At 42.2% G+C, this 22,333-nt stretch overlaps 1 protein-coding gene across 1 annotated transcript in view; it reads left to right on the top strand.

The window, feature by feature from the left end:
• IQGAP1 (IQ motif containing GTPase activating protein 1) overlaps positions 1-22,327 on the top strand; it is a 117,248-nt gene extending 94,921 nt beyond the window's left edge. Inside the window, 14 exon segments of the mRNA XM_017854987.1 lie at positions 1,806-1,946; positions 2,043-2,127; positions 3,198-3,430; positions 4,053-4,185; positions 5,849-5,951; positions 6,804-6,939; positions 7,339-7,426; positions 11,101-11,313; positions 12,277-12,443; positions 14,444-14,481; positions 14,484-14,519; positions 14,522-14,564; positions 17,913-18,021; positions 21,279-22,327. Coding sequence (XP_017710476.1) covers positions 1,806-1,946; positions 2,043-2,127; positions 3,198-3,430; positions 4,053-4,185; positions 5,849-5,951; positions 6,804-6,939; positions 7,339-7,426; positions 11,101-11,313; positions 12,277-12,443; positions 14,444-14,481; positions 14,484-14,519; positions 14,522-14,564; positions 17,913-18,021; positions 21,279-21,392 — 1,639 coding nt within the window. The 3' untranslated portion in view covers positions 21,393-22,327.
• The last annotated feature ends 6 nt before the right edge of the window (positions 22,328-22,333 follow it).

The raw sequence follows: 22,333 nt of genomic DNA, 5'->3' as shown, positions 1-22,333 counted from the left end.
GGCATGCACCGGTAGTCCCAGTTGCTCAGGAGGCCAAGACAGGAAGATTGCTTGAGCCCAGGAGTTTGAGTGCTGCCTGGGCGACATAGACCCCATATCTTAAAAAAAAGGAAATTGATTTGAACTCTTTTTAAGATACCAGTGACTATGAGGTGTGGTGATGTGGTGGGGATCTGTCCTGCAGGTAAGCGTCACAGGTCCCTTAGCTTTCTTCTTTTACTTCAGCCACAATACACGTAGCAAACTGGAATCTTGTCACCTCTTGGGAATGTTCTTTCCTAAAATCTCAGAAAGTTAATATTCTGTTCTATGACCAATGTTTTTTAGCATATTGATTCCCTTGCTGGTTACTACTTTTGAAAATCATATAAATAATAAAATATATAATATTATTTATTGTAAGTTCCATGTATTTATTTATTTCTCATAGAATGTTTCTGTTGATTTTTGCAGAATTCTTGTATTCATAGCCTACCTATTTTAATTTAGCCATGCTGTGACAAATGAAGAAGGGTATTCCTATCTACTTGTATTTTTCTTTTGTTGTTGTTGAGAGACAGAGTCTCGCTTTGTTGCTCAGGCTGGAGTGCAATGGTGTGATCTTGGCTCACCGCAACCTCTGCCTCCCGGGTTCAAGTGATTCTCCTGCCTCAGCCTCCCGAGTAGCTGGGATTACAGGCATGCGCCTCTATGCCCGGTTAATTTTTATATTTATAGTAGAGATGGGGTTTCTCCATGTTGGTCAGGTCAAACTCCTGACCTCAGGTGATCCACCCACCTCCACCTCCCAAAGTGTTGGGATCACAGGCGTGAGCCACCACACCTGGCCTCTACTTGTATTTTCTAAGGCTGCCATAACACATCACCACCTCAAATTTGGTGGCTTTAAACGACCAAAATTCATTGTCTCACAAAATCTGAAACTATTATCATGAAGTCGAGGTGCTGGAAGAGCCACACTCCCTGCAGAGGCTCTAGTGGAAACTCTGTTTCTTGACTTACAGCTTGTGGTGACTGTTGACATCCCTCAACTTGTGGCTCTGTGGTTCCAGCCTCTGCCTTTGTGGTCGCATTGCCTTCTCTTCCCCTTCTGTGTGTACCAAAGCTCTCTCTGCTTCTTTTTTTTTTTTTTTTTGAGACAAGTTCTTGCTCAACCAATCCTCCCACCTCAACCTTCCTAGTAGCTGGGAATGCTACCGTGTGCTGCTGTTCCTGGCGTAGCGCTCCTATCTTTGAAGACCTCCCTCTGGTTTCTAGCAAAGCCCAGATTTCGTATACAGAGTCTCGTATACAGAGTCTGCCATGGCCTGCTCCCTGTCTATTTTTCCGTTCTCATTTCTCCTGTCTCCCCTTCCTTCCTAGAAGACTTTTCCTCTCCCGTTTTCTTGAGTTCAAGCATCCCTTCCTTTTGGAAGCCTTCCTTACTTTTTCCATTCTGAGTTGAAGCCCTTTCCCTATGGTCCTGTAGCACTTTTGGTGAACGGATTTACAGCAGAATGGGTTTATAATCATTTGTTTGTGTGTCACTCCCACCAGACTATAAAAGACTCAAGAGAAGGTATCATGTCGTGTATAACTTTTATTCCCAAGTGCCTATTATTGTGCCTGGCACACAATTCAGGCACCTGATTCACAGTTAAAAACCTGAGTTCAGATTCTAGCCTTATCACTTACCAGCCCTGTGAGCATGAGCTTAAGCTATCTAGTATTTCTGGGTCTTTCAGTTTATGAAAGATAAGACACTTGCTTCAGGCTGTTCCTGGCTGTTAGTCTAACATAGTTGGGTATAATTTCTGTCTTCCCAGCAAACTGCCCTATGATGTGACCCCTGAGCAGGCGCTAGCTCATGAAGAAGTGAAGACACGGCTAGACAGCTCCATCAGGAACATGCGGGCTGTGACAGACAAGTTTCTCTCGGCCATTGTCAGCTCTGTGGACAAAATCCCGTGAGTGCCATCAGTTGTCATGACCCCCAGTAGAGCCCAGCAGTAAGTGCCTTTCTGCTCCTTGGCCCTTCTCACTAAGTTTTGTCCATCCTGCAGTTACGGGATGCGCTTCATTGCCAAAGTGCTAAAGGACTCGTTGCATGAGAAGTTCCCTGATGCTGGTGAGGATGAGCTGCTGAAGGTAAGAATCTCATAGCCGGCAGACTCCTGCCCTTTGAGGACAAAGCTATAAAAGCAGGACTGACCGTAGATCGTTACTAACTGCCTAAGTGTAGGTTCTGGCAGTAGCTTACCATTGATTGTGAGCTTTTGAAAACAATTGTAATTGGTAAATGATACCTCTGTTAGGATGAAACACTTCCTATAGTTTGGCGCACAAACATCAAACAAGTAGAAAGATGGATTTTTCCTGTTTTCAGATGAGTTTCTTTGAGTCCTATCTTTTCGCTGTAGTATTGTTCCCTCTGCTGGTGACCTGGCAAATAGTAGCAAGCACAATTATTTCTGCTAAGGCTGTTGCTGATAACTCTTTCTTACTCAGCTGTGCTCTTCTCTTCTCTTTTTTTTTAATCTGAATGCTTTTTTCTTCTCTCTCCTAGTTCTGTGCTTTCCTACAGTGAGGCCTCGATTCTAGACTTTCTGTTCAGGTGAATTAATTTTATTTCTTCTGAATGAAACTCTAGGGGGAATGCTGTGACTGTCCCTGAATTCTTCTGTGGAAGTGTTAAGTGAATTTAATTTCAGAGGCATGGACTTGCCCTTTGAAGTCTGCAGCATGAGAATGTTGGGAAGTGGGGTTACTCTATGCTGATTGGGTCATGTTAAGGAATTTAGCTATGTTTGTTAGCTTTTTATAAGGAAAACCCATCTACATGAAAGTACAAAGTGCATGTGGGTGACACCAGCCTTATTTGCTACCATGATATGTGAACAAAAGATGTCCTGAAATAATAACAGACTTTAAGTGTGTCATTTTTACCTTCTGAATCTGCTCTTTCATTAACTACTGGCAGTAGTTTTCAGTTCTGTTCTCATTGTTTTCCTGTATTGAACAAAGGGATATTTCATTTAGTTCCAGGCCATGAGAAAGAGTGTGTATATATATGTGCATGCGTGCATGTGTGTATGTATTTTTTATTTATTTTTTACTCATAGGACTGCATTTTCTGCTTTTCTTTGCTAGCAAAGTCATTTGTGGCTTACTTGGTGGTATGTCTTTTAATACTCATCTTTCTGTTTCATCTGTTCCAGATTATTGGTAACTTGCTTTATTATCGATACATGAATCCAGCCATTGTTGCTCCTGATGCCTTTGACATCATTGACCTCTCGGCAGGAGGCCAGCTTACCACAGACCAACGCCGAAATCTGGGCTCCATTGCAAAAATGCTTCAGCATGCTGCTTCTAATAAGATGTTTCTGGGAGATAATGCCCACTTAAGCATCATTAATGAATATCTTTCCCAGTCCTACCAGAAATTCAGGTAAGGGGAAAGGCACAAGTGCTTAAGAGAGTCTGTGGATGTATTTTTATCATTGAGGGGAAAGATAAGATTAAAAACCACCCCTCACTTTCCCTGACTGCCATATTGTAGAAGACATGTTTGATGTGCCCGGGACTCCAGAAGATGATCCATTTACTTTGAAGAGAATTTTCATATGAAATACATAATAGTTAACACTTATGAAATAGATAGTAGTTAACATAAAAATAATGATGATTATGCATTTAGTACGTTACCTTGTAATCAGAGAATTGGAGAATGCTTTTAATTTTTGTAAATTAACATCTAGTTTTGAATGCTTCAGAGCACGGTCTTAGAGATAGAATTGGTTCTCCTAATGGTGCCTGAGAACTGTTTTAAATCGTGGTGCACTGGTTCTTAAGGGTAAAACTAAAACTACAAACCAGGTGGAGAAAGAAGTTATTAGAGCCAGTATCCCAAGGTTGTCAAGCACAGCAAATACACAGCACTTTCTCTTGAAGTAACTGTATTGACTGGCTTCTGTTTGCACTCATTGTGTGAGAGGTTTGTGAAATGTCCTCTTGCCAACTTCTCATGTGTATGTCCCTTTTTGGGGGGCTGCCTCCTGTGCTTATTTCAGACGGTTTTTCCAAACTGCTTGTGATGTCCCAGAGCTTCAGGATAAATTTAATGTGGATGAGTACTCTGATTTAGTAACCCTCACCAAACCAGTAATCTACATTTCCATTGGTGAAATCATCAACACCCACACTGTAAGTATTTTTCTTTAATTACTTAATTTCATTGTCCTTAATTATTATCCCTGGCTGCTGGTTATCGTCTCTGGTAGCCAGGTGTCTCACCTTCCTGTGATCTAACTGACAGTGCATCTCCTTGATGTCTCTTTTTTTGCTTGTTATTCTTTTTTATTTATTTATTTAGAGATGGAGTCTCTCTCTGTCGCCCAGGCTGGAGTGCAGTGGTGCGATCTCGGCTCACTGCAGGCTCCACCTCCTGGGTTCTCGCCATTCTCCTGCCTCAGCCTCCTGAGTAGCTGGGACTACAGGCGCCCACCACCATGCCTGGCTAATTTTTTGTATTTTTAGTAGAGACGGGCTTTCACTGTGTTAGCCAGCATGGTGTCGATATCCTGACCTCATGATCCACCCACCTCGGCCTCCCAAAGTGCTGGGATTACAGGCTTGAGCCACCACACCCGGCCTTTTGCTTCTTATTCTTAACAATATCTACTGCTAGGTTTCTAAAAGGTCTTCCCAGGCTATCTGCATCAGAATCCTATGGGCTGGTAGTTAAAAATGAAGTTTCCTGGACACCCCCCAGGCCTACTGAATCAGAATCCCACTAAATTGATCTAGTACCTTGATAAAATAGTGCTTTTACTCTTCTTTCTTTTTACCCTAGCCCTCTGTGTTATTTTTCTAACATGATCTAGAATACTAGCTTCTTTCTCTGTGTAGCCTTGGAGTGGATTTTTCCCTTGGAAGCTGGAGTTCCATGTTTCTTCAGATTTTTCAAATCATTTTTTCCCCTCTGGGGACATGGACATGTAAAACAGGAACAAGGACATATGGGAAAATGTAAATGAAATTTCAGGTTACTGTCATTTCTGAGGGCATCACTGGGGATAATGGCACCTTGAAGGCTTTATTGAGTGCTCCTACAATAATTATAACATTGATTTGGTATACTTTTCTCTGAATTACATCATGTCATGCACTGGAAACATTAAGTAAAAGTCTGCATGTGACTTACTTGAACTGGTAGTAGGTACATTGATGACTTTGGGTATTGAACTTTGAGTTTCAGTGTTTTGTGTTTTTTGTTTGTTTTGTTTTGTTTTTTTGAGATGGAGTCTTGCTCTGTCATTCAGGCTGGAGTGCAGTGGCGCAATCTCGGCTCACTGCAACCTCCACCTACCAAGTTCAAGCAATTCGCCTGCCTCAGCCTCCCTAGTAGCTGGGATTACAGGTGCGCACCACCATGCCTGGCTAATTTTTGTATTTTTAGTAGAGACAGGGTGTCATCATGTTGTCCAGGCTGGTCTTGAACTCCTGACCTCAGGTGATCCACCCACCTTGGCTTCCCAAAATGCTGAAATTACAGACATGAGCCACCATGCCCAGCCACAGTGTTCTTTCTTACACAGGGCACATTTGAATCCTGTATGGCCATGAGATTAAGAGAGTACCAGTATTTCCTCTTCTTACATCATAACAAGTCATTCAACAGAGCCCAGTGCGGTGCTTTATATATCATGTTGTTTATTTGGGTTAGTTTGCTGAGGATTTGCTTGTTGTTTCTTTGAATATAGGAACTTTGTTGGAACCTCTTTGTGCAGATTATTGTTAGGCGTTCTAGGGAGGGATGGGCTGGAGAGTTGAATGTATAAATGGAGTTGATCATTGGTGTTTGCAGCTCCTGTTGGATCACCAGGATGCCATTGCTCCGGAGCACAATGATCCAATCCACGAGCTGCTGGACGACCTCGGCGAGGTGCCCACCATCGAGTCCCTGATAGGTAAAGTTCTAACTTTTGCCTGGAAGGTCAAAGGGGAACGTGACAGAAAAGTGTAATTGTCACTTCCTCTGTTTTTTGCACTATACCAAACTCTGGATATACATTGAGAAATAAAATAGATGTGATCCTGATAGTTTCATAAGAGACAAAACAAAAACAACAACAACAACAAAAAAGTCCAGATGTGATCACTATCTATAAGGAACTGGAGACAGAGGAAGAGATCATTTTAAATGCAGATACATACTGCCAGCGTGTGTTTAAAAAAAAAAAAAAAAATTGCAGATACACAAATAATTACATAACTATAAATTAAAAGTTCTCTAAAGGAAATAATTTTTTTCTTTGTTATGAGACAGGGTCTCCCTTTTGCCCAGGCTGCAGTACAGTGGTGCAGTCATAGCTCACTGCAGCCTTAAATTCCTAGGCTCGAGTGATCCTCCTGAGTTTTTGTTTTTTTGTTTTTTGTTTTAATAGAGATGGGGTCTCACTATGTTGCCCAGGCTGGTCTCGAACTCCTGGCCTCAAGCCATCCTCCTCCTTTAGCCTTTCAAAGTGCTGGGATTGCAGGCCTGAGCCACTGCACCCAGCCAGAAAGAATGCTTTGAGAGAGAATTGTGAAATTGTAATGTTGAAATAATTTCTTAAACATTTATGAAGTTATTATGGATCCTTTGCCTTTATAATTTGGCATAACATTTTATTTCTCAGTAAAAGTTGTTCTCGTCACATTGTACATGTTAGGTGATTCAAGTATTATCTTAGACTTGCATCATCTTTTATTTGTATTATTTCCCCCCAATATCTCCTCTCTTTATTACGCTAACTCTTTCCACCCTCCCAAAACTTCAGGGGAAAGCTCTGGCAATTTAAATGACCCAAATAAGGAGGCACTGGCTAAGACAGAAGTGTCTCTCACCCTGACCAACAAGTTTGATGTGCCTGGAGATGAGAATGCAGAAATGGATGCTCGAACCATCTTACTGAAGTGAGTATCAAAAGTAGGAAGAATGAAATGAATGTAATCCAAAGATTTCTTGACCTTTGGAGAGGAACCTACTGGGTCATACCTGAAATGACCATCCTGACCTCTCATACTTTTCATAATCCCAGTCACCAATCACCTCGCATATTGTACTTGGCACAGGATTTTTCTGCCTTATTTTGCTAATATGCTACAATGAAATGTAAATCTTGGAAATCCTAACCCTTGTACCTACTTATGGTATGGTTGGGTAAATAAGCCTAGTGCCTTGAGTACTGTGTGCTGGCAGCTGCTGCTTGGGACTTCTGTGAGGTACGGTTTGTGCTGCTGCTGCTGCTTCGGTCCATTTGAGAGGAACTAGAACACTGGTAATATTTAAATGCTTCCCCCATCTTGTTTCAGTACAAAACGTTTAATTGTGGATGTCATACGGTTCCAGCCAGGAGAGACCTTGACTGAAATCCTAGAAACACCAGCCACCAGTGAACAGGTAAAATTTAGGGTCTAATATACTCCTTTGTTTGGTAGATAAGCTCTCCTGATAGGTGCATGTCAGATAAAGGAGGGGAGATGCAAATACGAGTTGGTAACCTAGGGGTGAGAGTGAATGTAACTGGGGGGCAGTGATAGTTACAGCTCATCTGAGAAAGTTTTTGGTTCCATTGTGTCCATCCAGTATATCCGTTCCTTGGTATCCACAGGGGTTACTTTCCAGCACCCATTCCTCCCACCCCCAGCCAATACCAAAATCCATAGATGTTCAAGTCCCTTGTATAAAATGGTGCAGTATTTGGCTGGGCGCGGTGGCTCACACCTGTAATCCCAGCACTTTGGGAGGCCGCAGCGGGCAAATCACAAGGTCAGGAGATCGAGACCATCCTGGCTAACACGTGAAACCCCATCTCTACTAAAAATACAAAAAATTAGCCGGGCGTGGTGGCAGATGCCTGTAGTCCCCCCTACTCAGGAGGCTGAGGCAGGAGAATGGCATGAACCTGGGAGGTGGGGCTTGCAGTGAGCCGAGATCATGCCACTGCACTGCAGCCTGGGCAACAGAGTGAGACTCCGTCTCAAAAATACTAATACTAATACTAATAATTAATTAATTAATTAAATGGTATAGTATTTGCATATACTTACACACATTCTCCCATATACTTTAAATCCTCTCTAGACTACTTATAATACCTACTACAATATAAATGCTATGTAAATAGTTGTTACTGTATTTTTAAAATTTGTACTTTTTTTATTGTTGTATTTTTTTTTTCAAATAGTTTCAGGGTTGGTTGAAACCATTAATGTGTAGGGTTCACTGCAATTTATTGAATATTATATATTTGGAATTCTGTTACATGCCGTGGTAGATAGAAGAAAAGTACAGAATATGGCTCCTAAACTCAGTGAACTCATGATCTTGTTGGGGAAATGTGACATGTATTCCTGAAACAGCGATGAAACCATTCAAAATTAACTATGATACTGACTAAAAAATAATAGAAGTTTCAGGAAAGAGGCCGGTGAAGCAATGCATTAGGAAGGCTTCCTAAAACAAGTGGAACTGGAGCCAGACGTATAAAGGTGGATAGGATTTGGGTGTGCATGTAAGACAAGAGAGGGCATTCGATGCAGGAGAGCGATGTGAACAAAGGTACAAAGGAGGGAAGAGCATGATGCGACCAGACTTCATGTCTAGAATGGAGCTGTGGGTGGAGGTGACTAGTAAGAAATAAAACATGAGACCAAATTATTTAGAACTCACAAACTAGATGGGAATTTGGCACTGCAGAGATAAGGAATAAAGAGCCTCTATAAGGTTCAAGACCATTCAATGTTAATTAATTCAGCAGTGCTATGAGAGCAGATGGTGGTTAAGTCATCTAGGTGTGTGATAAGGTCCAGTGGGGCGGGCAGATGGGGGTTGGGACCTGGCATTATGTAGGGTTGGATGAGTCATGTCGTATCTAAGACCTTTGTTCCTTTTTTTTTTCTTTTAAATTTAAGACAGAGTCTCACTCTCACCTAGGCTGGCCTGCAGTGGCATGATCTTGGCTCACTGCAACCTCCGCCTCCTGAGTTCAAGTGATTCTCCTGCCTCAGCCTCCCGCATAGCCGGACTACAGGTGTGCACCACCACGCCTGGCTGATTTTTGTATTTTTGGTAAAGACAGGGTTTCACCATGTTGGCCAGGCTGATCTCAGAAACTCTTGGCCTCTCAAAGTGCTGGGATTACAGGTATGAACCACTGTGCCTGTGTTTCTCATTTGTCAAATAAGGAGGCACAGTGGTTCATACCTGTAATCCCAGCACTTTGAGAGGTCTGTTTCTTATTTGTCAAATAAGGAAAGTAGGTCAGGCCATTCATTTCCAAATTTTAAGCATGGTAATCTGTTTCATTAAGTGGCAACTTACCTAGAAGCCCAGTATATAAAGCAGGTACTCTGCTACTCTGCTAGCCAGGAATAGGGCATCTGAAATCCAGCCCTATAGGACTCTGTGGTGCCTCTGGCAAACTCTTAAGGCTGCAGAGAGAACTATTGGGAAACCATTGTTTTAAATGAAGTCTCAGCTGTCAGCTGCTATGACTGATTACTGATTAGATATGTGTGAAAGGCAAGTAAGGATGTATAAAACAATACTTGAAACATGTTGAACCTAGAAAGAAATTTGAAATAAGGAAGGAGGAGCCCATCGTTATTGAGAACCTAGTTTGTGTTTGGTGCTCTCACCTCTGTTCTTTCATTTAATCCTTGCAACATTCCCATGAGTCGAGTCTTTTCATCTTTATTTTACAGATGAGGAAACTAAGACCCTTACAGGTTAACTGGCCAAGATCATCAACTTGTAGTGACAGAACCAGATGCAGATCCAGTTCTGTCTGCTTCTAGAGCTTATGCTCTTTACATTATGTGATGCAGAGTAGTCTTGACTTTAGAAGATAGGGGACTATTGGGAAAGGGAATTGCTCCAGTTAGGGGGAATTACAAGCTTGAAGTATAAGCCATCCCGAATGTAAACATCCCAGTACAGACAGTTGAGAATATGGCACCAGAGCCATGGTCACAAAGATTTGGGATCTGTCAACACAGAGGCAGTCATTGAAGTACTGAGAAGAAACAGAGAAATGGAATTACAAAACTATGCATAGAGCAAGAACACAGTGCAGAGAAGATGAGCAAGGTGACAGAGAAGACATTGGATTTTGGACAGGGTATGGTAATTGGTGATGAGAGCAGTAAAGAAGAAAGTGCTGAAAGAATGAAACAGCAAGTATAGATCATATGTTAGACAGGGACAGACAATGGATGGTGACTGAAGCATGGCAGTATCAAGGGAAGGTGTTTCCCTGTTACTAATGGGGTGTCTGCAGCATGTTTGAAAGCAGAGGCAATGCTCGAGCATGATTCCACCAAATGGAAAGTGACAAAGTGACAAAAAGAATTAGCAAGAATTTACTAAGCGCTGCTCTTGTTGTGTTAGTATAACATTTATACAGCTATGTTTTTAATAAAACTAAATGGCTTCCATGTCTCAAAATGTGGTAGAGAAAAATGACTTTGTAGCCGGTACAGTCCCGTCTCGGTGATTGTACCTGGAGTCCACCAAAGAAGCCCTAAGCAGTTGTGTGCCTTTTTTGTTTTGTTTTGTTTTGTTTTTGAGACAGAGTCTCGCTCTGTTGCCCAGACTGGAGTGCAGTGGCACGATCTCGGCTCACTGCAAGCTCCACCTCCTGGGTTCACGCCATTCTTCCGCCTCAGCCACCCCAGTAGCTGGGACTACAGGCGCCCGCCATAACGCCTGGCTAATTTTGGTTTTGTATTTTTAGTAGAGACGGGGTTTCACCATGTTAGTCAGGATGGTCTTGAACTCCTGACCTCGTGATCCGCCCACTTCGGCCTCCCAAAGTGCTGGGATTACAGGCATGAGCCATCGCACCTGGCCCAGTTGTATGATTTTTGTAGATATCATCTCTTCTAGGTGGAAAGAAGTGCCTCTGCTTCATGCAGTTTCTCATCTGTCACTTGTCAGGAGTCAGTTTGTTTCCTTCTGTTTCGAGGTTGGAGTTTAAGATCTGTATAAGTTCAGGTGCGGATGTGCTATATAAATTCAAGTTTAGGATTAGTGTGGTGAACTTGCTGAGAACTTCTTTTTCCCATCTGTAGGAAGCAGAGCATCAGAGAGCCATGCAGAGACGTGCTATCCGTGATGCCAAAACCCCTGACAAGATGAAAAAGTCAAAATCTGTAAAGGAAGACAGCAACCTCACTCTTCAAGAGAAGAAAGAGAAGATCCAGACAGGTTTAAAGAAGCTAACAGAGCTTGGAACCGTGGACCCAAAGAACAAATACCAGGAACTGATCAACGACATTGCCAGGGTACTGCATTTGGGGGATAGAGGGGAACTGGCCTTGTTCAAAGCTGAGAGGCTCGAGAGACAGTAACTGTCCAGATAACAGCATAGCTTCAGTTCATGGGCAAATTAGTGCCCTCCTCTCTGAGAAATCATATCTGACTCTCCAGCACGAGGGCCTTGCCTGACCTAAGGTGGCTTATTCCATGGCCTAAATTACTAGGGAGAGGACCTTAACTAGAGCCTCCTGTGACCTTAAAGAATTTGTCTTCAGCCTTAAAGAATTCTTCCAGATCTTTTTCATGATTACTGTGAAATATAAATTCACATCAAGCTGATGAAATCCTTGATTTGTATGAATCATCTCAAGCGAGGGGCTTTGGTGAGGACTGAGAGCTTAGGTGTTCTCTACTGTTGCACTAAGATAATATTATGCACACCTGGGAACTGGTAGTTGATGTATTATAATTCTCTTTTTCTCCCTTTCCCAACAAAATAAGAGGTCAAACCAGCTTTGCAAGTAAATTCTAAAAATGTGTAAGTCTAAATGTGACGCATTTCCCTGCTAGAAGATACAAATGGAGGAAGAAAATTTGAGATCTGAATTTCTCTGTTAATTTGTGAAAACAAATCTCAGCACTTTCGGATACCAAGGCAGGAGGATCACTTGAGACCCCATCTCTACAAAAGAAAGTTTTTTAATTAGCCAGATATGATGGCATGTGCCTATAAGTCCCGGCTACTCTGGAGGCTGAAGTGGGAGGATCACTTGAGCCTGGGAGGCTGAGGCTACAGTAAGCCATGATCTCAACCACTGCACACTCCAGCCTGGGCAACAGAGCAAAACTCTGTCTCAAAAAAATAAAAAAGTATGGAATCATATTTAAGGCAGAGTTAAGCATTGCTGGGTTCTAGTGTGAAATGATAATCACTCAAGAAGTGCCTGATACCTGTTGTTATTTTTCTAACTCTAATAATTATGTCTCAGGATATTCGGAATCAGCGGAGGTACCGACAGAGGAGAAAGGCTGAACTAGTGAAACTTCAACAGACATACGCTGCTCTGAATTCTAAGGCCACCTTTTATGGGGAGCAGGTGGATTACTATAAAAGCTATATTAAAACCTGCTTGGATAACTTAGCCAGCAAGGGCAAGTGAGTATTTTTTCTTTTAAGAATTGATGTCAGGGAAAAGAATTAGAGTGAGGAAAAAGCAGAGGCAACTGAAATGACGCTGGAAATTTTTACTTAAAATACACTGGATCTATTTATTGCATTAGTCTTTTATTTTACCTCTAATCATTTGTATAATTGCCTGTTCCATTTGTTAGTGTATGATATAAATAGTGGGTGGGGGATTTCATGGATGCGTATTGCTAAGTATTCCTTTTGCAAAATATCTTCTTGGGGCCTGTCAAGGTGGCTCAGACCTATAATCCCAGCACTTTGGGAGGCTGAAGTGGGCGTGTCACTTGAGGACAGGAGTTCAAGACCAGCCTGGTCAACATGGTGAAACCCCATCTCTACTAAAAATACACAAATTAGGTGGGCGTGGTGGCATACGCCTGTAGTCCCAGCTACTTGGGAAGCTGAGGCAGGAGAATTACCTGAACCTGGGAGACAGGTTGCAGTGAGCCAAGATCGCGCCACTACACTCCAGCCTGGGCGACAGAGCCAGACTCCATCTCAAAAAAAAAAAATCTTCTTGGTTCTAGAAATTAAAATCATGAAAGGAGATCATCTAGTGGTCCCAAAATCACTTAACGAATATTGTGCAAATTTGGATCCCCTTGCTCCTCTCTATTCTTCCTGGGGACAAGATCACAGGCTCTGATTTTTTTCCTGGGTACTGAGGAAAGTCGAATCCAGCCTTCTTGGCATTGACTGCAAGCTATCAGCATTCCCATTTTACAGGGAGGGAACTGAAAACCCAGAGAGGTGGGTGATAAGAGCAGGTTTTACTTGTAGGGTAGTTTATTATGTATTCCTAACTTTTTATTTTAAGAGTTTTCAAATCTCAGAAAGATGGAATGAATAGAACAATAAGCACCCATATGCCCTTCACCTAGATTCACCCATTTCTAACATTTTGCCATATCTGCTTCCCGTTTCTCTGGCTTGTGCATGTACTCTGTCTTTCTCTTTCTGCCTGGAAGACTCCCTGGGATCAGGCAGGGCTGATGGGAAGGGATGAAAAATAGGCCCACCTAACCCGGCTTACAGAGCTGACTCCTATGAGCTTTTGACGTGTTTCCATTGTTCTTTGTGTACTTCCTGACACAAGATGTTTCATGTTCAACCTGTAGTTTCCCCTCCCCAGAACCAGAATGAACTTTTTCCAAGAATCCCTGGTTTCTTTGAATGAAGAATGGTATTTAGAAACCAAGATCTAGAACTGGGTGTGTTCACTGCCAGATTTGTCATGGCCTCCAGGCCTTCTAAGCAAGCAGACCTAGATTCTCATTTTTTTTAATGCTGTGTATTATTCCATTATACAGATAGATATAACAATTTATTTAAGCAGTTCTCCATTGATGAACATTTGTTTCCAGTTGTTTGTTATTATTTTTTAAATGCTGCAGCAAATAATCTCTTGTACATATGTCATTTTGCAGATGGGGGCATGTTTCTGAAGTTACCACTTTTTGCCTTGATTATCCTAATAGCCTCCTAACCTGTTTCTTTTCCTTATTCTCATTCATCTGTAATTGCTGTGCTGGCTTAAATGCTTTTAAAAAGTATTTATTTGATGATATTTTTATTTTTTCCCTACACAGCTGAGGGGCTTAGAGTAACTCCTTTGCTGCTGGGATTCAGTACCATTCCCTCAGGCTGGCATATGAAGCTCTCATAGTTACTTGTTAGGTACTGAAGTTCCCAGAAGGACATGGGAGGATTAAGACACTGTTAAATTCATGGGAGTGTTCTCAAATATAATTTAAACTAAAAATAGAAGCAATTTAGTAATCTTTCCCCTGTTTTGCAGAGATATTGCTTAGGCTAATTCTAACATTTGTTTGCCATTTTAGAGTTGGTATGTTACTTATGCTTATGTCTGGAAGTTTGGTTTCTGACCTTGTTTCCTTCAGTTACCAGTGATGAAGATTCAGAATAGATGGTTACTTGTAGAAAGTGACATGATGTGATTTTTACAGAGTCTCCAAAAAGCCTAGGGAAATGAAAGGAAAGAAAAGCAAAAGATTTCTCTGAAATATACAGCAGCAAGACTGCATGAAAAGGAGTTCTTCTGGAAATTGAGGACCTGCAAGTGAATCAGTGAGTCTTTGCTTTTGTTTTATAAGTTGATTTTATTTCTACATTTATCACATCTTTGCCTTTTGTCTTTATTTCTCTTTTCTGGATGGTTACTTTTAATACTTTTATGTATTTATATATTTTATGTGTAGAATTAGGCCTCATACTTCAGAGTTAATTTATCATAAAAGAGTTTTTCTTTTCCTTGTTTGTAGAACCTTTGTCTCAGGTCATGTTCACTTCTTTGGGTCTGATCTTAATTTTTCCTCATTAAAGCAGGAAGCCATTCCTTGGATTTCTTCTGTTTCTAAACCAAGAATAAATTAAGAGTAACAATAAGAGGAGTTTGCTTTATTCCACTTACAGCTAAAAACCAGGCACTTAACCTTCATTTTCTTTTCTGGGAAAATTTTTTTTTTGCACGTGGTTCGTGGACCTGACCTGTCATCCTCCCATAGGTCCTGGGCCCAGCCTCATTAACAAGCATTTATTAAGCGTCTGCTCAGTCAGCCCTGTGACCTCAGGCTACTGATCTTTCTCTTCTTGTGTCTGGGGGAAAAAAAAACTTTCAAAAAAAGAACTTTTACATTTTTCTGATTCTAAAATAATATGTATCCATTATTAAGCTTTGAAGATACAGTAAAGCATAAAAAAGAAAACACCTGTAATTTCACAAGCCAGAGATAACCAGGGAAATCATTTTAATGTATTTTTTTTCTATTCACATAAAGATTATCCACAACTCACCCACTTATTTATCTAACTACTTTATATTTTTTCTTCTTCTTCTTATTGACGGAGTCTCTCTGTCACTCAAGCTGGAGTACAGTGGCGTGATCTCAGCTCACTGCAACCTTGGCCTCCCAGGTTCAAGCAATTCTCCCACCTCAGCCTCCCGATTAGGTGGGACTACAGGCATGCACCACCACACCCAGCTAAGTTTTTGTATTTTCAGTAGAGATGGGGTTTCACCGTGTTAGCCAGGATGGTCTTGATCTCCTGACCTCGTGATCCTCCCATTTCGGCCTCCCAAAGTGCTGAATTACAGGCCTTTTTTTGGAGGGGGAACAGTCTCTCTGTGTCGCCTAGGCTGGAGTGCAGTGGCATAATCTCAGCTCACTGCAACCTCCAGCTCACTGTAACCTCCACCTCCCAGGTTCAAGTGATTCTCCTGCCTCAGTCTCCCAAGTAGCTTGGATTACAGTTGCCTGCCACCATATCCAAATAATTTTTGTATTTTTAGTAGAGACAGGGTTTCACCATGTTGGCCAGGCTGGTCTCAAACTCCTCATCTCAAGTGATCTGCCCTCCTCGGCTTCCCAAAATGCTGGGAGGATTATAGGGATGAGCCATTGCACCCAGCCTAAAATAACTACTTAGTTTTTTTTTTTTTTTTTTTTTTTTTTTTTTTTTTTTTTTGAGACGGAGTCTCGCTCTGTCGCCTGGGCTGGAGTGCAGTAGCCTGATCTCAGCTCACTGCAAGCTCCGCCTCCCGGGCTTACGCCATTCTCCTGCCTCAGCCTCCGGAGTAACTGGGACCACAGGCGCCCATCACCTTGCCCGGCTAGTTTTTGGTATTTTTTAATAGAGACGGGGTTTCACCGTGTTAGCCAGGATGGTCTCAATCTCCTGACCTCGTGATCCGCCCGTCTCGGCCTCCCAAAGTGCTGGGATTACAGGCTTGAGTCACCGAGCCCGGCTACTTAATATTTTTTTAACACAAATGGAGACAATACTGTTTATGGTCATGTATCCAACTTTTTTCTTATTATGCTGTGAGCATTTTTTATATTCATTGAAAGCATCCTTTTTAATGGGTACATAATTTTTAAATTTTTTTCTAGAGACAGAATCTTGCTGTGTCACCTAGGCAGGAGTGCACTGGCATGATCACAGCTCACTGCAGCCTTAACCTCCTGGGCTTAAGAGATCCTCCCACCTTAGCCTCCCATGTAGCTGGGACCATAGGCGTGTGCCACCATACCCAACTAATTATATTTTGTAGAGACAGGGTTTCACTTTGTTGCCCAGGCTGGTCTTGAATTCCTGGGCTCAAGCAATCCTACTGCGTTGGCCTCCCAAAGTGCTGAGATTACAGGCATGAGTCAATATTGCCCTTTTTGTCATTATTTACCACTACTGTTCAAGTGCCTTCCTCTATTTGCCTTTCTTTCTTCTTTTTAATTTACTTATATGGGCTTAGAAACTAAATAGCCAACTAAATCTGGTAAAATTATTTATCACTTAAGATAAATATCTTTAAGGAATAACCCGTGAGGCATTCCAGTTGAATAAAATGCATGTATGTTTCAGTGCATGGGTTTTGTGACTTCTCCTTTAACTCTCAGTGACCTTTTGCATCTTTCATGGTTCTCAGCCCTGTTCGTAATAGGTAAGGTAGCTCCATAGTTGAGTTCTGGAAATCTGGGGTGCTATACTTTGATCACCCAGAGAATGCCTTAATCCCTTTTTTTCTTTTTTCTTTTGGAGATGGAGTCTTGCTCTGTCACCAGGCTAGACTGCAGTGGCACTGTCTCAGCTCACTGCAACCTCTGGCTCCTGGGTTCAATCAATTCTCCTGCCTCATCCTCCCGAGTAGCCGGGACTACAGGTGCACGCCCAGCTAATTTTTGTATTTTTAGTAGAGACGGGATTTTACCATGTTGGCCAGGATGGTCTCGATCTCTTGACCTTGTGATCCGCCTGCCTCGGTCTCCCAAAGTGCTGGGATTACAGATGTGAGCCATCGTGCCCGGCTGCATAACCCCTTTTCCTTTTGGCTCCCTGAAATTTCCTGGCAGGTAACGTGTTGTGAATGAGTGTAACTTAAATATTTTTAATAATAACAATTTATCTTTGGTAATAATACTGAGTGTGCTTATGTACACAGCACCTACTCTTTCTAGAAAAACCTCCTCCGTTGGCGCTTTTTATACTGACCCCCTTTTGTTTATTTACTTCTCCCAGTCCTCAAACATGCATGTATTCACACACACAGACCCTCTCCTGCCACCCCAGTTTCCTGTTTTCTCCTTTTATCATTAGGTTTCATTTTTGGCCATGTGGAAGTGAAGAGAATTACTATGATGTCATCCCTTCACAGGCCACTTGTGGCACTCCTCAGTGGTTCCTCTTATAGAATGCAAGTGCTGCAGGCAGGGAGAGGTTGCCATTCCTCTCTCCAAGTCCCAGAGCAGATGGTAGTTAGGCGTGGCAATCCATGCTGCTTCAGGTGCAGAAGTACTTTTGACCTACATTTTCTACCCCTTTTCACCCTTGAAGACTTGGTTCATCTCCTTTCCCCATTTCACAGAGTATTTTTATATGAGAACATCAAAACCACACCCTTAAGATGTTATCTTTCAACAGGTTTAAAAATGTTATCTTTGAAATCAGTCCAACAGAAGAAGTTGGAGACTTTGAAGTGAAAGCCAAATTCATGGGAGTTCAAATGGAGACTTTTATGTTACATTATCAGGTGGGTATGCACCAGCAGGAACCAAAAGCTTTCTGGATGAGATTCTTGTCCAAGTAGGAGAACTAGATAAAGAGGAGACTCGTCTGAGGAAAGCTGTCTACATTCAGCAGTGAGCTAGGCTCCACACTGTGGGGAAAGAATCTGAGTGTTGCAGCATGTCTGGTTTGGTGTGTACACTCTGGAGAGCTTTTGCAGATGTAAATCTTCAGAAAACATTTATCTGAAGCTTCCACTTAGTGCTGCCAGTAAATTGAGCTGATACCTTGGACTTGAACAAAATGCATAAGTACACATGCTGACATTGCAAATTTGTGAGTCTACTCAGTAGCTTGAAATTTTTTTCTCATTTTGATTTGATGTAGGTATTTAAAGGTTAGATGCACTTCTGACAAGTTGTATGTAAGTTTATGTTTGTAAACCACATCCTATCTTAAATCCAAAAGAACTCGGGAGTAATTCATTTTGCAGCATAAAGATCCCTAAGTTTTATTTTGAAATATCTTATTTTTACACGTTAAAAAATAGCAGGGCATTGAGAGGATTCCTAGGTGATGTCCAGACTCCTTTAGCTTTGTGTATGTGGCACCGGTTAGTCTGCTCCTGTCTCCTTTCTTGCACTGCTTCACACAGCCATGCCCTGCCAGCCTGGGCAGGTGCCTTCCTGTGAATGTGCATTTGGGCTTCTGCTCATGCTGCCCTCCCTCCCCTCCCCTGCCTTCCAACCCCGCCCCTTTTGTTCCTCCATCATTTGTCAAGTACTTCGATGTGTGCACCTCCCCCAGCCAAACCATAATAGGTGGTTTCCCCTTCGCTTCTGTAGCCCTTGCAGACATCCTCTGTTTACAGTAGGTGTTGACTTACTTCCCCTCTCCCCGCTAAAGCCATAAACTCCTTAAGGACAGGTAGCATTTCTTAGTCATCTTCGTTTCCTTCTCAGTGACCAGTAGACCATTAAAACATGTTAGCTAAACAAATGTGAAGTGATTTTGTGATGCACACAGCTAACTAAAATACTTCCAACAAAAAAAAAGGAACCTCTTATTCCCTCAGTTTCACCAAATTATTATTTTTTTAATTTTAAAATTTTTTTATTTTATTTACATGGAGTTATCAGAACATGTTTTTATTTTTACATTTTTTAATCAAATTGTGTTAGGCCAACCAGTCTGCCTATGGTAATTTATTAATTTATGTACAAATTCATTAAATGTGGGGTGACTGCCAGGTGTGGGGTATTATGTTAGGCACAGGTGCCAGCAGCCTTCATGGAGCTGCTAGGATTTTTCCAGCAGATGATTGAACTTGTGGGGTCCTTTTTTTTTTTTTTGCGGTTGGGTGGGGGAGCGGCAGAGTCTCACCCTGTCGCCCAGACTGGAGTGTAGTGGTGTGATCTCAACTGATTGTCCTGCCTCAGCCTCCTGAGTGGCTGGGATTACAGGTGCGCACCATCACGCCCGGCTAATTTTTTTTTTTTTTTTTTTTTTTTTTGAGACAGAGTTTCGCTCTTATTGCCCAAGCTGGAGTGCAATGGCACAATCTCGACTCACTGCAGCCTCCACCTCCCAGGTTCAAGTGACTCTCCTGTCTCAGCCTACTGAATAGCTGGGAATACAGGCGCACACCGCCACGCCAGATGCCCAGCTAATTTTTGTATTTTTAGTCGAAACAGGGTTTCACCATGTTGGCCAGGCTGGTCTCTACCTCCCGACTTCGTGATCCACCTGCCTCAGCCTCCCAGAGTGCTGGGATTACAGGCGTGAGCCACCGCACCCGGCCTTGTGGCGTCCTTTCAAGCCTTTTGACCCTTGCTTTCTCATCACCATTCTTCTAAAGTTTAGAAGTGAGAATGCTCAGATTTCTTACACTTGTTCAGGACAATGGTGAAAGTAACAGGAAAAGCAGGAGCATTGCAATCAGATCTGGATTTACCACGTCCATCTTTGTCCTGTTGTGCAAGTCATTTAACATCTCTGAGCCTCGATAGTTCATCTTTAAAGTTAGGATAATCGCACCTCATAAAAATTTTTGTGAGGACTTTTAAAAGATGCTATATAATGTGCTTACACAATGCCAAGCACATGGCAGACACCTAATAAAACATCAAGTTCTCTCTTTTCCCCTTGCCTTCAGGATAGAAAGTTTTCTCATGTTGCCGGGCGCAGTGGCTCACGCCTGTAATCCCAGCACTTTGGGAGGCCAAGGCGGGCGGATCATGAGGTCAGGAGATCGAGACCATCCTGGCTAACATGGTGAAACCCCGTCTCTACTAAAATACGAAAATTATCCAGGCATGTGGCGGGCGCCTGTAATCCCAGCTGCTTGGGAGGCTGAGGCAGGAGAATGGCATGGACCCAGGAGGCAGAGCTTGCAGCGAGCTGAGATCGCCCCACTGCACTCCAGGCTGGGCGACAGAGCGAGACTCCATCTCAAAAAAAAAAAAAAGAAAGAAAGTGTTCTCATGTGGAATAGAAATTAAGAATCTAGGCCGGGCGCGGTGGCTCAAGCCTGTAATCCCAGCACTTTGGGAGGCCGAGACGGGCGGATCACGAGGTCAGGAGATCGAGACCATCCTGGCTAACACGGTGAAACCCCGTCTCTGCTAACAACTACAAAAAACTAGCCGGGCGACGTGGCGGCGCCTGTAGTCCCAGCTACCCGGGAGGCTGAGACAGGAGAATGGCGTGAACCCGGGAGGCGGAGCTTGCAGTGAGCTGAGATCCGGCCACAGCACTCCAGCCTGGGTGACAGAGCGAGACTCCGTCTCAAAAAAAAAAAAAAGAATCTAGCAGATAGTATTGAGGTGACATTACTAGCCTTGTCTCATTTCCCATGCTTAGTATATTTTATCCTAGGTTTAATCTTCACCTTTTCCAGATTTATGAAAACTAGTGACCCATAACATGGATGAAATGGGAAAATGTCATTTTGACTTCTGAAATAAAAAGCTTAGGTGTGTGTGGCAACTGAACATGTTTTTTTTTCTTTCCATGTATGATGAATTTTGATATGAACAACATGATTTCCTAACTCCAAATCAACCAGAAGAGTCCCTTGGCCAGTGCACCCTATTGCTCCAGCTCTCAGGCTGGTTGTGCAGTGGGTAGTTTCCTAGCTAGGAACTTTTCTTTGACCCCAGTTCACATCTGGCACACAAGGCAGGCCTCAGTCCATCTGGATCCCTCCCTGCATTGTGTCCTTTTTCCTTGTTCCACAGACTTGATTAACTGTCAAAATGTTTTGTTTTGTTTTGTTAATAGGACCTGCTGCAGCTACAATATGAAGGAGTTGCAGTCATGAAATTATTTGATAGAGCTAAAGTAAATGTCAACCTCCTGATCTTCCTTCTCAACAAAAAGTTCTACGGGAAGTAATTGATCATTTGCTGCCAGCCCAGAAAGATAAAGGAAAGAAGCACCTCAGAGCTCCTTTCTATGTCCTTCTTCACTCATTGGAAGCAAAGACCTAGCCCACAACAGCGCCTCAGTCTGATATACTCCTGATGCCACGTTTTTAACTCCTCTTGCTCTGATGGGACATTTGTTACCCTTTTTTCATAGTGAAATTGTGTTTCAGGCTTAGTCTGACCTTTCTGGATTCTTCATTTTCTTCCATTACTTAGGAAAGAGTGGAAACTCCACTAAAATTTCTCTGTTGCTACAGTCTTAGAGGTTGCATTACTATATTGTAAGCTTTGGTGTTTGTTTTAATTACCAATAGGGATGGTAGGATTCAAATTTTTGTCATTTAGAAGTGGAAGCCATTAGCACCAATGACATACATACAGGATACACAACTAAAATGTCATGTTATTAACAGTTATTAGGTTGTCATTTAAAAGTAAAGTTCCTTTATATTTCTGTCCCATCAGGAAGATTGAAGGATATGGGGAATCATTGGTTATCTTCCATTGTGTTTTTCTTTATGGACAGGAGCTAATGGAAGTGATGGTTATATGTTCAAAGGAAGCATTTCTAGAAAAAAGGAGATAGTGTTTTTAAATTTCATCATCAAACTTGGGCAGTTCTGTTTGTGTAACTCCCCGACTAGGGGATGGGAGAGTCCCATTGATAAAATTCAGCTACTTAGATAAATTTGGAATGGGTCGAGACACCTGCCTGTTTGTGTTGGTGCACAGAGATTGACTTGATTCAAAGAGACAATTCACTCCATCTCTATGGCAGAGGAATGGGTTTAGCCCTAGTGTAGAATGTCATTGTTTTTAAAACTGTTTTATATCTTAAGAGTGCCTTATTAAAGTATAGATGTATGTCTTAAAATGTGGGTGATAGGAATTTTTTTTTTTTTTTTTTTT

The sequence above is a fragment of the Rhinopithecus bieti genome, unplaced genomic scaffold (genome assembly GCF_001698545.2).
Source record: "Rhinopithecus bieti isolate Rb0 unplaced genomic scaffold, ASM169854v2 scaffold_39857, whole genome shotgun sequence".
Classification (NCBI taxonomy): domain Eukaryota; kingdom Metazoa; phylum Chordata; class Mammalia; order Primates; family Cercopithecidae; genus Rhinopithecus; species Rhinopithecus bieti.
The sequence above is the reverse complement of the archived record's forward strand: the minus strand, read 5'-3'. Positions and strand labels throughout refer to the sequence as shown.